Source organism: Aedes aegypti, chromosome 3, assembly GCF_002204515.2.
Source record: "Aedes aegypti strain LVP_AGWG chromosome 3, AaegL5.0 Primary Assembly, whole genome shotgun sequence".
Lineage (NCBI taxonomy): Eukaryota > Metazoa > Arthropoda > Insecta > Diptera > Culicidae > Aedes > Aedes aegypti.
This window is the reverse complement of record NC_035109.1, coordinates 337,195,256-337,210,906: the sequence shown is the minus strand read 5'-3', so window position 1 is coordinate 337,210,906 and position 15,651 is coordinate 337,195,256. Positions and strand designations below refer to the sequence as shown.

The 15,651-nt window shown below is 40.3% G+C and overlaps 1 protein-coding gene across 5 annotated transcripts in view; it reads right to left on the bottom strand.

Annotated features, from left to right (window-relative positions):
- The window catches only part of LOC5571204 (host cell factor), a 50,938-nt gene that overhangs the window by 16,138 nt on the left and 19,149 nt on the right, over positions 1 to 15,651 (bottom strand). For all 5 annotated transcript variants that reach the window (XM_021850595.1, XM_021850594.1, XM_021850597.1 and 2 more), the window contains 2 exons: positions 14,843 to 15,233; positions 2,283 to 3,550 (listed from right to left, as the gene is read on the bottom strand). In XM_021850595.1, coding sequence (XP_021706287.1) covers positions 2,283 to 3,550; positions 14,843 to 15,233 — 1,659 coding nt within the window. The remainder of the gene's footprint in view (positions 1 to 2,282; positions 3,551 to 14,842; positions 15,234 to 15,651) is intronic.

Sequence of the window (15,651 nt, the reverse complement as noted above, 5' to 3'; positions counted from 1 at the left end):
ATTTATTTCAGTGTACCATTGCTCACCTAGTTTTTGTAGCCTATCTTACGCAATTTTTCCTCAGCTTTCTGATGGTGATCTCAGAATTCAAAACTAGCGGTGCGCTAATGGTGAAAAAACGATTTTTCTAACAAAATTCAAGATGGCGACCAAATTCAAAATGGCCGCCAATTTTTTTCGAGTTTAAATGAAAGCTATATCCTTTCTCTATACGATGCCACTTAGTTTGCTATGTGTTCCATGTGAAATATGAGACATATCCCGTGAAGAAATACCCAAGATTTATCAAAAAATGGGCTTTTTTGCAAACTGCTCAGCTAGCTGGCGTACGAGGGGTCCACCAATTTGAGAAAACAGAAAGGAACACCCTTAAGTTTTATCGAAAACTAGCGATCAGTGACATAAAATTGGAATTCTAACGATGGGTGCCGATGGCGGCCTGGTTTCAGCGAGAATTGCTCAGCAGCGGTTGAATTCTAGAAAAATATAGTGTATCTCTCACTTATTAAATTTAACTATAAATAACTGGTCAAATTATTATTATGCAATTTATTCATAGATCTCCTGAAATAATCCCTGAAATAATTCCTGATCATTTTCTATGAAAGACCGTATATGAATTTACGAAGGGATTCCTGGAAGTCATTCCACAAATTTCTTAAAAAATATTAAATAAACCCTTGGGGATTATCAAAAAAGAACTTCAGTCAGATTTTCTGGAACATCTGCTAAGTAATTACTGGAAAAAATCTGGAACTAGTGGAAAATTTCTGAAAGAAATTCTGTAAAAGTATGCTGGAAAATTTTCAGAGTAATCCCTGTGGAAATTCCTGATTAGGTGTTTCGAATCAAAACTCTCTGCAAGGAGATAGTAAATAGTGACTTCAGAGACCGTTTTTAGTACAAAGATACTTTAGGGACTTCCATTAAAAATAGGGCCCGTCTCTAAAAAAGACCTACCAGCCCTGTTAGATTTATAGTTCATTTAAGAATTTTCTACGGACTTTAAGAATCCAACTTGGAATTTTTATAAGAACAACCCTTGAAGTTATTCCATAGAATCTACCAGGAGTTCCTCCAGGAAATCATCCAGTGATTCTTTCATAGATTTTTCCCCAAGATTTTCGTTAGGGATCAATATCAGTGATTTTTAAGAATTTTCTACAATCAGGATAAGGATTTCTTTAAGATGTCAATCAGGAGTTTCTCTAAGAATACCTTTATTGATTACTCCAAAGATTCTTCCTATTTTTTCTGAAATTTTTAATAATTTATCCTGAAATTATTTCCATTGGGAATTTTTATTAGGAATACCTTACAAATTATTGAAGAAATTCTTTAGAAATCCGGAAGATTTTAGGATATTCTAAAGTCATCTGCTGTGGAAATTCTTTAGGATTTTCTGATGGAGTTTCCTAAAAATATTAGACTGAATCTGTGAAGTTATTTGAGAAGGAAATCGCAGAAATAACTACTGTAGTATTAACAGCTGTGAAACTTGAAGAAATTTGAATAATCCATAAAGATTATATTTAAGAAATTAATCGAACATGTTTGGAAGAACTGGAGGATTAATTATTTGATGAGATACTGGAGAAATATCCAGAGAAATTTGTGAAGGCACTTAATGACTCCTGGTGGAATTCATTGAGAAATACCTCTAAGATTTTTGGAGCAATTCTTGGAAGAAACTGGGGATGAAATCTTGACGGATTTCGTATAAAAAAATGTATGGAAAAATAACTGGGAAAATCTGCGTAGCAACTCGTAGAAGAATTTTTGTACAACCTCTGGGAAAAATCTTCAAACGAATCTCCTGGTGAACTCGATGAAAGAGTTTATGTAAAATTCTTTGGAGGAAATGTTGGGATAGTTCTTGGTGAAGTTTTCAGAATAATCCCTGTAGGAATTGCTAGATCTAGTGGCGTTGGAGTGCTAAAGGATTTTCTGGTGGTAATTCTAGAGAAATTCTTCAGAGAATCTTTTGAAATATCGGGAGAATTGGTAAGGAAATCTCTAGAGGAATTTCTGGAGAGATGCTTGGAATAAATGCTTGGATAAATAATTCGGACAATTCCTGAAGCTTTTTCTCAAGGAATGTAAGAAGAACCTGTGGAATATTCGTGTTAGTGGAGGTTGGAAGAAGGTGCAAGCAGAAAGAGAAAAAAATGTGACCTTAGAGACAATCCACTAAAATTAGAGACTTGCATTAAACTTGCATTAAAGTGCCCAAGTTTTTAAAAAGAGACCTGCTACCAGCCCAGTCTTCCACTCCAAATTACCTGTGAAGTTGACAGTGAGACGAAATTATTCGCTGACGACGTGACGGTTCCACTGACGGTACGGATACCCTGTGGAGTCGTCACCACGATGACTTGTTGATTGCCGGTTCGAATTTGCTGACCGGCCTTATTGGTGATGACCAGCGTGGGTTTGCCGGCAACATTCGTAGCCACCTTGCCAACCTGAACAATGTTCGGATTCTTCATCAGGATCTGTTTGCCACCTATCGTTCCGGTGGACGACATCAACTTGACCACGTTGCCTCCGATAACAGCCGTCTTCTGGCCACCAACAGTCGCCTGCTGAATGGTACCACCGCCTCCGATAATGTTCGACGTGACAATCTGCTGCGGTTGTTGGATGGTTCCCGCTACCGTTCCCTTTTGTAGTACGTTCATTTTCGGCAGGGTTTGAACGGTCATTCCCTGACTGGTCTTGACCAGGGTAACGATCTGTGGCTGATTGACAGCGTTATTGATCGTACCGGTAGCAGTTCCCCCAGCGGTTCCACCTACGATAGTCAACGGCTTCTGCAATATAATCTGTTTGCCACCTATCGTAGCGGTAGTAGTGGTCGATCCTGCCGGAGCACTGACAATACGCTGCTGTTGCAGTTGACCGCCGGCGGTGACGATGTTCTGACCGCGCAGTACCGTAGCAGTTTGTTGACCGCCCATTTGCTGAACGGTGGCGGTGCTAACATTAACCACCGGTTGCTGAGTGGCAATCCGTACTTGCTGTCCGGTCGAAGACAGCACCCGGATTGGAGTTCCTGCACCTGTTGTGATCTGTTGGGCATTTGAAATGGCACCCGTTCCGCTGACCACGCGGATCGTTTGCGGTTGCTGTTGGGTGATCTGAGTAACTTGCTGCTGTTGCACAATCGGTTGAGCTTGAACCTGGGTCTGGATGATCTGCGTTGGTTGCTGCTGAAGAATCGGAGAGCTTGGAGTGAGCACCTGTTTCGGTTGCTGCGGTTGCTGTTGTTGAAGCGGTTTGGCCGCTTGAACCTTGGTGACGATGCGCTGTACCGGAGGCGAAGTGACACTGTGCACCGGGGAGGATGGTACGGCGGCCATGGCAATCGGCGTTGGCGATTGCATTCCGGGTGGATTGTGCACCGGACTGCTGATGGCTTGGGCGGCAGTTTGCAAAATGTTCGGACTGGCACTGCCAGCCAGCGGGGATGCTGACGGATGAACGGCCACTGGTGATGGGGACACGGCGATTGGCGATGCCACGGCACGACCCGGAAGGGTTTTGATAACTGGGGAGAAAGAAAATGGAGGGGTAGTTTAGAACGTAAATTTGAAAAGTGCATGTGAATATATCAAATGTAGAGTTTGGATCATCACAAAAAAAGAGGATATGATTCTACTTATGGCAGGCCCAAACTTTCAGGAACGCAGCCAAAATCTTAGAAACAATATTGTGTGGCGGGCCCAATTTATTAGAGCTCATTGAGCAAGAAATTGCAAAATTTTCGTAATCGATCAAAAACCGATCAGTAAAAAACGTTTCGAATAAAAAAGATTTTGTGAGAATTGTTCAGAATTACGTCAAACTTTAATCCATCCCTATCTATTGAGAATTATATAAAGAATTTCATAAGAATCTTACTCAGAACCCTGTCAGATAGCATCATAGGATTCTGTCGGAATACCACCTCGAATTATTCGAGATTCTTTTTACTTGTGTAAGATATCTGCACAAAATTTTGCGAGAATCCTCTTTATGAATTTGACAAAATTTTGTCCAGATTTCCGTTAGAATATAGTCCAAGTTTTGTTTTTGAAATCTTGTTCTGGATGCTGTCTGCTGAGTGAAGAATTTTGTGAAAAATCCAACCCATGATCTAGCAAGAATGATTTTTTGGTTCCAATGGTAATCCTGGCTAGGATTCTTGCTATTGTTTCTAAGAGTTTTCTGTTCAACATTGTAGGAGAATTTAGCGCTAAGTTTTTCGTAAACATCATGTCAAACATTTTGTGACAATGATTCTCAAATTTTTGTGAAGAATCTGATTGATTTTTGTAAAACTTCTTTTCCACATAAATTCTTCCAAGGACTGGGTAACATATGGGATTCTTCTAGTCGGCAGAATATGAGCCAGAGAAATTTAGTTTGCCTTATTTAGTCTTTTTGGAAAAAAATGTTCAATTTTGAAAAAAAAAAACATTTCTGTTTACCATCAATTTAGAAATCACTGCAAAGTAATCGTTTTGTGATACAGAAGAGGGGCTGAAAATCGTTCGAATTACCGCGGGAGTATCTCAAGGTTCAATCCTGGGGCTGGTGTTATGCACTCAGGCAAATGGACTATCGATAAACATAGGAACCCCTTATGAAAATTCGCCACAAGGAGTCGGGTTGAAATTCATAAATTTACCTTATGAAACCAAAATTTGAAAACAAAAATAGTTTTCGCGGCAACCTGCAATCGAACCAATGACCTTGCGATCGATAGGCTCGGTTGTACACCCCGCGCCTATCGACGCCATGATGTTGAGTGATGCTAAAACGATACATAACGCGTTCGTATTGCGATAACCGTTCCATCTTTCATAAGGCAAAATGTATGAATTTCGAAGGTCCAGTTCGCTGCGTGTGGAATGTGATGTACTATCCCGTACTGAGATTGCCTCTTTCGACGGATATTAGGATGTTAGGTTTCGTCGATGACATCACCCTAGTGATTTATGGCGAATCGATGAAGGTAATAGTTGGCTGCAACATACTCTATCTCCATAGCCTCTGGATGAGGTCTAAACAATTGGGGCTAGCCCACCATAAGCTTGAGGTACTGGTGGTCAACTATAACATATCAGGCAATCATCGAAAACAAGCTCAGCCTCACTAGCCACGGTTTATTTGCCTGTAAAAACGTCACCTACGACTATTGCGGCAGTTCTCCTGTAATTGCCAGCAAACTTAAGCTCCTGAGCAGGCGTAGCGTTTTGCATACATAGGCATTGGAGGTCATCTGGTCAAAAGCACTTAAAACAAACATAAACCTAAAGCGGTTGGAAAGCACGTAGGTATAGGATTATGTGCTTGAGAGTAGCAAGTGCGTATCTATCGGTTTCCAAAGAGGCAGGAACGTGATGCATAACTGGAATGATGTCTAGAGCGCCCATCATCAGAAAAGATGTTTCAATGATGTAAAAGATTTCAATTAGACTAAGAAATGCTCGGTGACGTCAGCATCAGTATGAGTTCGATAGTCGAACAGCATAATATCATTATTCGCAGTAAATGTGCTGATCATCGTTATAAGAACTTTGGCGAGATGCTCAATTAAACCCAGATAACGGATGCAATCAATTTTGGAAAATTAGCAGATTCCTCCGGAATCACGTAAAATACAGTCTACAGCTCAAAGTGAATGGAAAGTTGATAGTCAGCTCCACTCAAAAGGCAGAAGCATTCGCGACTTCCTTTGCTACTGCACACGTCAGCTCGAAGGAGATGCACAGACTACATCAAAAGTGAACAGTACTATTGAAACTGTTAAACATGGTGAATTTATTTTGGATCCGAGTATTCTAGCCAAGCCAAAAGAAATAATGTCAACAATTTGTTCAATGAAGTCCAAAAAAGCTGCTGGCTTGGATGGCATTAAAAATGTAGTTCTTAAACACCTTCCGAAAAAAGCACTCGTTGCTTTGACGAAGATCGTTAATGCATGTCTCAGGGCAACTTATTTTCCTGCCGTATGCTTTTGTAATTGCAATTCCAAAACCAAATGAAAATATTACGTTCCCGGGAAACTATCGACCATGCAGCCGTATTAGCCTGAGTAAAATCCTAGAACGATTATGTTGAAACGACTACGACTCGGTATGCAGGAGGCCGTAGTCTTCAAGTTATATCAAACCAACTGCACGCTTTACTTGGTTGAAATCATTCATTCGTTCCTGCCTGATAGAAAACTCCAAATAGTGGTCAACGGTTGTAGGTCCACCATACACTCTATACCATTTGGCGTTCCTCAAGGATTGGTCTTGAGTTCAGCTTTTAACAACATTTTTACTTCCGATACGCTGATGGTAGACGGAGTAGTGGATGCTTTTTTTGCGAATGACACGACATTCTTAGCTGCCGACAAGGATCCAACTCAAATTGTTGCGAAACTTCAACATCCCGGAAGAATACCAGCGCAAATGACGAATTAAAATCAATGCAACTGAAACGCAAAATCAAATCTTTTTACCAAGAAAAGGTCAGCTCGAAGCCTTCCAAGAACAGAAATAACCACGAACGGACAGGCTTCAGCCTGGGTAGATGAAAGCAAATATCTTGGAGCAGTACTCCATAGATAAACTGGACAAGTCAGTCCGATCGGTCCGATCTTTGTATTCGCTAATTTATCGGCGTTCAATTCAAAGTTATCAACTAGAAACAAAATGTTGGTGTTTAAATGTGTACTTCGACCTGTAAGGACATACGGTTCCCCAATTTGGGGAAAAGGTGCCAAATCGCATTTACTTCTGCAAACCTGGAGCGTTTGTACTCCATGTTAGGAGCGGCTGAACTCTAAGTAAGGACTCTGAGCCAAAATGTGCACTATGGCCCTCCGAAAATTTAAGGGAAATGGTCATCCGGAAATCAAGGGGGTTGGTGTCAGGCCCTGCAAGACAGCCGTAAAAAAAACAAGTGTAATCAACGAGAGAATACGAACCGGGATAGATAATCGGCGACGAAAAGAGCCTATTGATTAGAAGCTCGGTATGTGGAACTGTAAACCTCTCAACTTTATCGGGAGTACACGCATACTCGCCGATGTGTTGAACGTCACGTCGTTTTCGGCACCGTAGCGATGCAGAAAGTGTGTTGAAATGGATTAATGGTGCAAACGTTTAGAAGTAATCATACCATTTACCAGAGCTTCGGCAACACACACGAGCTTGGAGCAGCTTATATAATAATGTTGGATGTTATGCAGAAGCGCGTGATTGGTTGGTGGCCGATTAATGAGAGAATGTGCAAGTTGAGGATCAAATGCCGGTTTTTCGACTTCAGTATCAAAATTTAAACTTAAACAGCCCTCTCTCCGGAAGCAAAAATGATGCAGACGCTTTTTACGCGCAGCTCGAACACGAATAGGATAGCTGCCCAAACCACGATGTCAAAATTCAAAGGAGATTTAAACACTCAGGGTGACCGGCGGGTATGGAGTGCGAGGAGATGGAACAGCTGTGCAGGTCTCAAGGAACACGGAAGTTCTATAAGAAGCTTAACGCACTCCGCAATGGATTCGGGAATCCCGAATGGCGTTCGTTGGCTGAGGAGGATGCATAATTCCAAACCCAAACCAATCATACCATCGTTTATCGAAATCGAAAATCAGAAGACCCTGGTGTCTTACGAGAATCAGTTGCCAATTCTGCCAAAAGAAAGCACATCCAAAGCGTAAAGCCCCGAACACAATGTGAACGGCAGTACGGTATAACGGCAAAACGGCAAGCCCATCTTGATCTGCACTCTACTTGTCAAATCCATGTTGAATCTGATTGATCAAAACATTGAAATGTCATCCGAGTCGGTGTTGCCGTTCTTGCCGTAATGCCGTTGCATTTTGTTTGACCCTCAAGTGTTCAGAATTGACACTAAGAACTATATCATTATCACCTGCGAATTACCACCAAAAGAAGCCTCGGCAACCCAAACATAACTCTTCGATCAGAACGATTTCCTGACTGGAACGGCGGGTTGCACCGGGAAAGAAATCACATCATCGCCAGCAGTACCCAATACCTCAAATGAGCCATTTTACGAAGCAGGTCAAATGACAGGAGATCTGGGATTTTTCAATCATCGTCGTCAGTTTTGGCGATGATGATGGTTGATGACTGTGCGCATTTCTAGCGTAGCTTTTCATACAGGCGAAAACTTAAATGGAGAAAAAATATTAAAATATTTCTGATCACAAAAATGCCTTTTTATGTGAAATATAGGTGAAAAAGAGGTAGCTGATACAATAACTAGGTGTAAAGTTGCAGTAACAAACATTTTTAAATCTCTTTTTTGTCATTTTCTTCATGTCCTCGTTTGGTAAGATGAGGCGTTGTTAAAAATCACGCTGGATTTAATCCCAGGTCTCCTGTCAATTGACGCCGTTTCGGCGATCAGCTGTTCCGAAACGTCTCGTAAAATGGCTTATTGGATCGCATTGTTCAAAACATTCTATGGCTGATGCCGCAAAATAGAAAGCAGATACGGACAACAGAAGCGACGAAGACTTCAGTACGACGGTGTACAGACTTCAAAGTCAGTTTGACATCTACTCTTTCAACCATCGAGTCATTCCATGTAGCGGAGCCCCAACGAGCAAATTCTCAATGCATTCAGAAGGTAGCCAAAGCTGGGAGGATACGATGGGCAGGACATGTTGGAAGAATGCCGGACAACAACCCTGCAAAAATGATGTTCGCTTCGAACCCGGCTGGTACAAGAAGGCATGGAGTGCAGCGAGCTAGGTAGGTGAATCAAGTGCGCAACGATTTTGGGAGCTTGAGGCAGAACCAAGGATGGAGAGATGCGACAACGAACCAAGTATTGTACTGCGAAATTGTTGATTCAGTGGTATCTGTGTAGATGTTAAGGTGAAGCATCTCGGAATCCAAAGATGGCCGTCACAATGGCCGACTTGTGACCCTACTCATTTTTTCAAAGGCACTGAACTGGAGAAATAGAAGGGAATCTTTCCTGATCTTCTTATTTTAAGAGGAAAATAACCATCATCGTTTTAAAAACTTCAAAACCAGTATTTTTTTGCTCAAGATCAAAGCAATGTTCATGAAAATCTAGCATTACATTGCACTTCATCATTCAATCATCAGCAATCATCAAAAATGAAAAACCAGTTTTTCCGCTCAATTTTTAAGAAATCTTCATGAAAATCTATCATTGCATTATACCGTGAGGGCCCCTAACTCTGCGCAGCTCCTAACTCTGCGCACTTTTACCAAAATTCACCAAAATCTGGTAAAACACTTAAATTTTTGTTTACAATTTTTGTTTCATATATTGCTACAATAGTAATAAAAAAGTACGCGAAGAATTTTCTTGACAAATTATGTTTATTACTCTAATAAAAAATGAAATAGCTTTAAAAATATTGAAAAACGTCCAAATTGACTGCCCGTTAGCAAAAATGCTAAGGGAGTACCTCATCACTTAAGTCATTTGAAGCAAATTAAAGAGAATATGTTTCAGATTTTTAGTACGTAGGCACTAGTTTATTTATCGAGCAATCATCACTGGTAAAGTGCAACTTTTTTTTCCTTCATTTTCTTATTCTTCTTAAGTGCGCATAGTAAGGAACCCTTTTTTCAACTATGTTCCTTACTATGCGCAGCAGTTATAAAACGTTATTTTCAACAAACAATCAACCCTCCAGAGGTCGATATTGAAGGGAACCATCGACTTGTCGACACCATCGTGATATGGAATAGAAATGCTTTGGAAAATTGTTTGAGGGGACCATCATAGTAAGGGAAGATTAAAAAATGACGTCCTTCACATTTTAAGGATTTCTACACTCCGTCTCCTCAGTCCCTGTCGCGATTTTTACAGTACCTAATGTCACATTGTCATAGACTCTTCCTCCCCTCAACGATGGACGTAATTTTTGAATGCTCCCTAACCATGCAATAAAATAATTTAGATATTTTGTATAGTTTCATGAGTCAATATCGAGTAATGGAACACCGAGGTTTAATCGTATTTGCTATATAGAAACGCCAATAAAGTACTGTTATTGATCTGCAATAGGAATCGTTCATTAATTACGTCACGCTTATACAGAGTGGCGATACTTCTCGATTGATTGATGAACAATACATGAAGAATGGATATACCCTTTCGCTTAAACTATTCTTCGTATTTAGTAGAAATGTTCGGGTTTTACCAGAGTCTATAAATGAAGAGTTGCGCGAAGAGTGAAACCAAATCTACCTATCGAACTGTCAAACCGTCTACCTATCGAGCAGACCAGCATAACAAATAGCCCCATTAAACATTTGACAGTTCAACAGCCGACTAAATTGGTTGTTGCACCGACGCTTATGGAAGTTTAACACAGCGAACAACTGACTAATCGCTAGATTAAATCGGGTGACCGAGGAAATCTGCGTTTTAGTAGGTCAACTTGCTTGGATTTTACTTAAAATACCGATTTATCCACCTATTTAGTAGGATTGCGTCGGCCCACCCTATTAAATCGGATGATATTCGATTGATCCTTGTGTTAATCTTCCATAAGCGACGGTGCAATAATCGACCGATTTTGCAACCAATTTAGTCGGCTGTTGAACTGTCAAATGTTTAATGGGGAGGGGCTATTTTTGAAGAAAAAGGAGAACAATCATTCAAAGAAGCCTCTTCGCGCAACTCTCTGTATATAGACTCTGGGTTTTACATATAACAAACCCGAACCAGGTTCTTATTTATTTACTTCAAACCCGGATCCGACCCGAATCCGAGACAATTATTTAATACCGAATCCGGACCCGAACAGAACCAAACAAATTTGGGTTTTATATTTTCTAATGAAAATACATAAACAGTCCAAGCTAATTTTCCTTTACACGCCAAAAGTGAACGCAAAAAAGACGTAGTTTGTACGTGTGATTGTAATTTCGATTATTTTAAGAGTTGCCCTTAATGGCATTCATTAACACTAATTATCATGGATTGAATTATAGATAAAATTCACTTCATTTAGTAAACTTCTATGTTACAGACATTCCACGCTCCACTAGGGACGTAAAGTCGTATAAAGTAAGAAAATGAAGATTAATTCAGAGTTTAACTGCTAGTAATGCTTTTAGTAAAATACTTTAACTGTTATAAAGAATTTATCGAGTGCGCAGAGTTAGGAACCTAAATGCGCAGAATAAGGAGCATTGCAAAAATGAGTGCGCAGAGTTAGGAACACGGACACCCTTGAGAAAAATTAAAAAAATGCAATAAAAATCATTACTTAGTGAAACTTTTATATTTATTCCTTATACATAAGATCAATAAGTATTTGTAATTGTAATTGTAATTGCTCAATCCACACCCTGGCAGACAATTGTCCGCCAATCTAGACACGGGCTGGGTGAGGACCTACCAAGCCTCCCCCGTTAACATGTCCTATACCGTTTAGCACACCGGGTTCTTCCACAAGCAGGCGCCGGAATTAAAGCGGTCCCACGAGTTTCAGATACATTAAATAGATATAGTCCCTCTGGCACTAAACCGAATAGCGCCCTCCACCTCATCACCAGCACTGCCCATCCCGCACGCCAAACAAAATGCCGGAAGTGGCGCGCCGTGTAGCACATCAGATGTTCTACAGAGCACACCACCTCCGACACCATGCTCAACGTACAGCAAAGACAGCGCTAATAAAAGCGGAAGGCGCACCACTCGGTTCAGTGCCAGAGGGACTATAAGTATAACGAAGAAGAAATGAAAAGATAGTAGAGTTGGTTCGGTTGTTTGATTGCTGAAACGAAAAAAACAGAAACAAAGTGTTAACATTAAAACGGGGTTTTATAATTGATAAATGTATCGATAGTTTCTCATCTGTTACGTTTCCTTGTCGTAGCGCTGTCGATTTTTTCCATCTCCAGGGTGTTCATCTCCGCTCGAGCAATGAGGACCATGATGAAATGAGAATATAAAAATGTGAGCATTAGTGTTGATCTACTAATAGATTAATTTAAACTGCTTTTCATGTGCTTTCAAGCCCTAAGTAACTTGTAAACTCCTACTCAATTATGTTTTGTTGGCCTCCACGTTTTATTTAGACACAATTTTTATTTAGAAAACTATTTGGATCCGAGATTTTAGGTGCAGATTGAGTATGTTTAATAAAACAAGCATCCTGTTTTCCTGTTGATGATTCTGTTATTTATACCAGCTGTATACAAGAATTTATTAATGTAATATATGGATATTGAATAAGTTTCAACGCGCGATTATAATACTTCAGTTTTCGTGCAGTTGTATTGGTGTATGTAGTGGGAAACCAATCAGTTTGGTGATTCTAACGGTAACAAATAGCACGACGAAAGGAAAGTTGATAATCTATCATCATTATGATTTCAGTCCTAATTTCATAATCCGTTTAATAAATTCCGCGTATGCTTCGGCAATTTTAACAATTTATACATATGTATTCGAAGAAAACAGACTACGAGCATTTATTACCTTGCAACACATTCATAAGTGATCAGATATTTATCATTTTCTACAGCCTAATTTAATAATACCTACATTGGGTTGTAACAAAAAAATTGATCTTGGGATGTTGATTTGCCTCCTAATCATAGTTTCGACAATAGTCACATGCTTACTATCCCTTATGGCAGTGTTGTTGATTCTATTGTCTATCGCTCATCAGTTTCGCGCTACCCGGCAGGGACTTGGTCCTATGTACCCAATACTCTGCTATGTCTTAACTTCACGCAATACATTCTGTAGATGTGTGATACAGTTTGCGGAATATTATGATTTATCACTTCATCCAGATGAAAAATTCTGTTATGGTACCATATTCACATATCAGATAACTCCCACCTGGAACGATGTAATACATCGGAGACATGTAGATTCAGATGTATGTAGACGATCTATGCCTAGTTCGGCTCTGATCGACAGGCAATCAGTGTATTCAGTTTTTCAACTAGCTTGAAGCGATGAACGTATCAAGACAAGCTCTCCACTATATCTGCTAGCAATCACCGGTCGTCGATAGACATTTCGGTTCTTTTCTGCTAAAGAAAGATCCAATTGTATGCCAAAGACTATGGCTCATGCTTTTCAATACAGCTGGAAAAACAAGAACTACACCCAGCACCAAATAGTACGTAACTATGAGGCGGACCGGAAGGTTTGATGAGCAATCCCCACATAAGATCAATAAGTATTTGCTCCGAAAATTTCAGACTATTGTGTTTTGTTTTCAATTAATTACAGCTGTTTGAAATTTGAAAAGCCTTAAGTGCGCAGAGTATGGGGCCTTCACGGTAGATAGCAAGTGTAATGCAATGATAAATTTTCATGAACATTGCTTCAAATTTGAGCAAAAAACTGGTTTTGAAAATTTGTAAAACGATTATGGTTATTTTCCTCTTAACCTTCCTGCTAGAGCACAAAACCAAAATAAATAGTGCACCCTTGTTGGATGTTTTCTTCGTGAGATTAGTGCCTTTGAAGTTTCAGTGCAATCTTAGAAGTAAGATTCCAAACTGTTTAACTTTGTCTGTGGTTTAACCTTAACTAACGTTTGGCTATAATGAAAAAAAAATGTGCCGAACGGCATTATGTCATACGGGGTAGACCCCATCGTTACTGAAGAATCTAAAAGTAGGGACACGTAATTCTAGGACAACCTTTAATTATGTTACCCTACCCTGCCTAATAAAATACGACAGAGTTCAGTGTGCGGGTCTACCCTGTTTGGCATAATGCCGTATGGCATAATAGTTGTTTGGCATAACGGTCGTTTGGCATAATCGCCATTTGGCATAATTGTGAAAAACATTGAATTTAATCAAATTCCTTCCATTAAGCAAATGGGTGTGAATAAACTGCTCACGATCGTACATTCCGTTGTCAGTTATTGATAGGGCATATCTATAATCTTCATTTTCCAAGGAAACCCATATCCAATAAAGCTCTTTTGAAGTTGCATCATACATGACTTCGGGAGCCTGTACGGAATAAGGTACATGGTATTTTATGACGCATCTTATGGTCTTGCATTTTACTGTACCACTGCAGTATCTTTCTTTTTCAAATTATGCCAAACGACCATTATGCCAAACGGCCTTTATGCCAAACGACTATTATGCCAAATGGCATTATGCCAAACGGGTAGACCCCAGTGTGATGGTTACTTAGAGTTGTACAATGGATTTCCGGCACTGGCGTGACAATAGTCTGTAGTCATCCAAATAACAGATCCCTAGAATTAATGTGCTCCAGTCCAGAGCGAATAAAAGAGATGACTAGTTTCTTTCTACCGCACCTCTGAACTCGAGCACATCGCCCAAGAAGGTTGAATCGAATTCTTGAAACTGTTCCTTGAGCAAGGGATATCAAAAGTAGTTGAGAGTCCTTTTGTCCAAAAGTCGCGGCGGGTATTTTCCATTGTTTTTGTTGATATTTTTAAACACAACATCATTTAAAACTTTAAAAATGAGATTTATTTGTTTTTTTTTTTAAATTATACTCGAGATTTTCGAGTAAATAAGGAAACAAAACAAATTACATGGTCAGCAGATTTGCTAATTATAGGGCAACAAAACAATATGTAACAAAATTAATAACGAATAGAAATCTGTAATACTTGTGATCGTTAATTTGTATGTTTTAACGAGCTTCTCTTTCAGGTACTGGTCCAAACTGGTAACATTTTTGATAATTAATAAATGACTGTAACGAGAAGTGACAACCCGTTTATCGAAAATCCAGTCTTGTATCCACAATTTAAACGGAACAATCTATTAAAAGGTCGGAATGTCTCTCCTGGTACTACGTCCGGATATTGAAAATAACTCACTTGGTTGCGGCAGATGAGGTTCCCCGCTGGTAAGCCCTGCCGGAAGCTGTGCCGCTGCTGGAGACATCGATCCGGCGGCTGCTGCAGCCACTGGTACAGGTTGCGGAATGGCAGCGATTGGGGAAGCGATGGCCGCTGGAGTATGGGCCGGGGATGCTGCGGCGGCAGCTGCCGGCGTTGGAGTAATGCTCGGAACCGGAGCCGGTGCTGGCGCTGCCGGTGGTGTTGGGGGAGGTTGCGGTATCTTCTGCACTTCCAGAATGTAGTAGGCCGCCGAGGGCACCGATGGCCAACAGAGCTCGAGCGAGTGCGTTGAAGCTCGAACCAACTGGACGCGGGATGCGGCTGTTGGCCGTTCCACTTCCAAGTACCACAGATCTTTGCAGCAAACCTATTGAGAAGGAGGACGAGGTTGTTTTTATGTTAAAAGCTATTCATCGAACCAATTTTGGAGCATAGAAAGAGACAACCTAAAAAGCAGAACCAGGGAAGGAAGCTGCAACAACAGATGTCGGCACTTCGTAAGGGATAAATTTTGAATGTTTAAAACCGAACAAAAACACATAAAATAAGGTAGTAAAAGAGCTCTCAACTAAATTAAGAATCAGTGTGAATTTGGTAAAGTATATCGTAGTGAATGAAATCAGAGCATGAATAATGGACGATAGGTAGATGATTGCGAGTGAAATTGTTTGAGGAAGTCTCAAACCTCACAGCTTGAATCCAATTGGAAATATGATAAGTAAATTCTGAAAAGACCCTTCTGAGGGGCCATTGTGCATAACGAATGCTGAACATCCGGGCCGCTT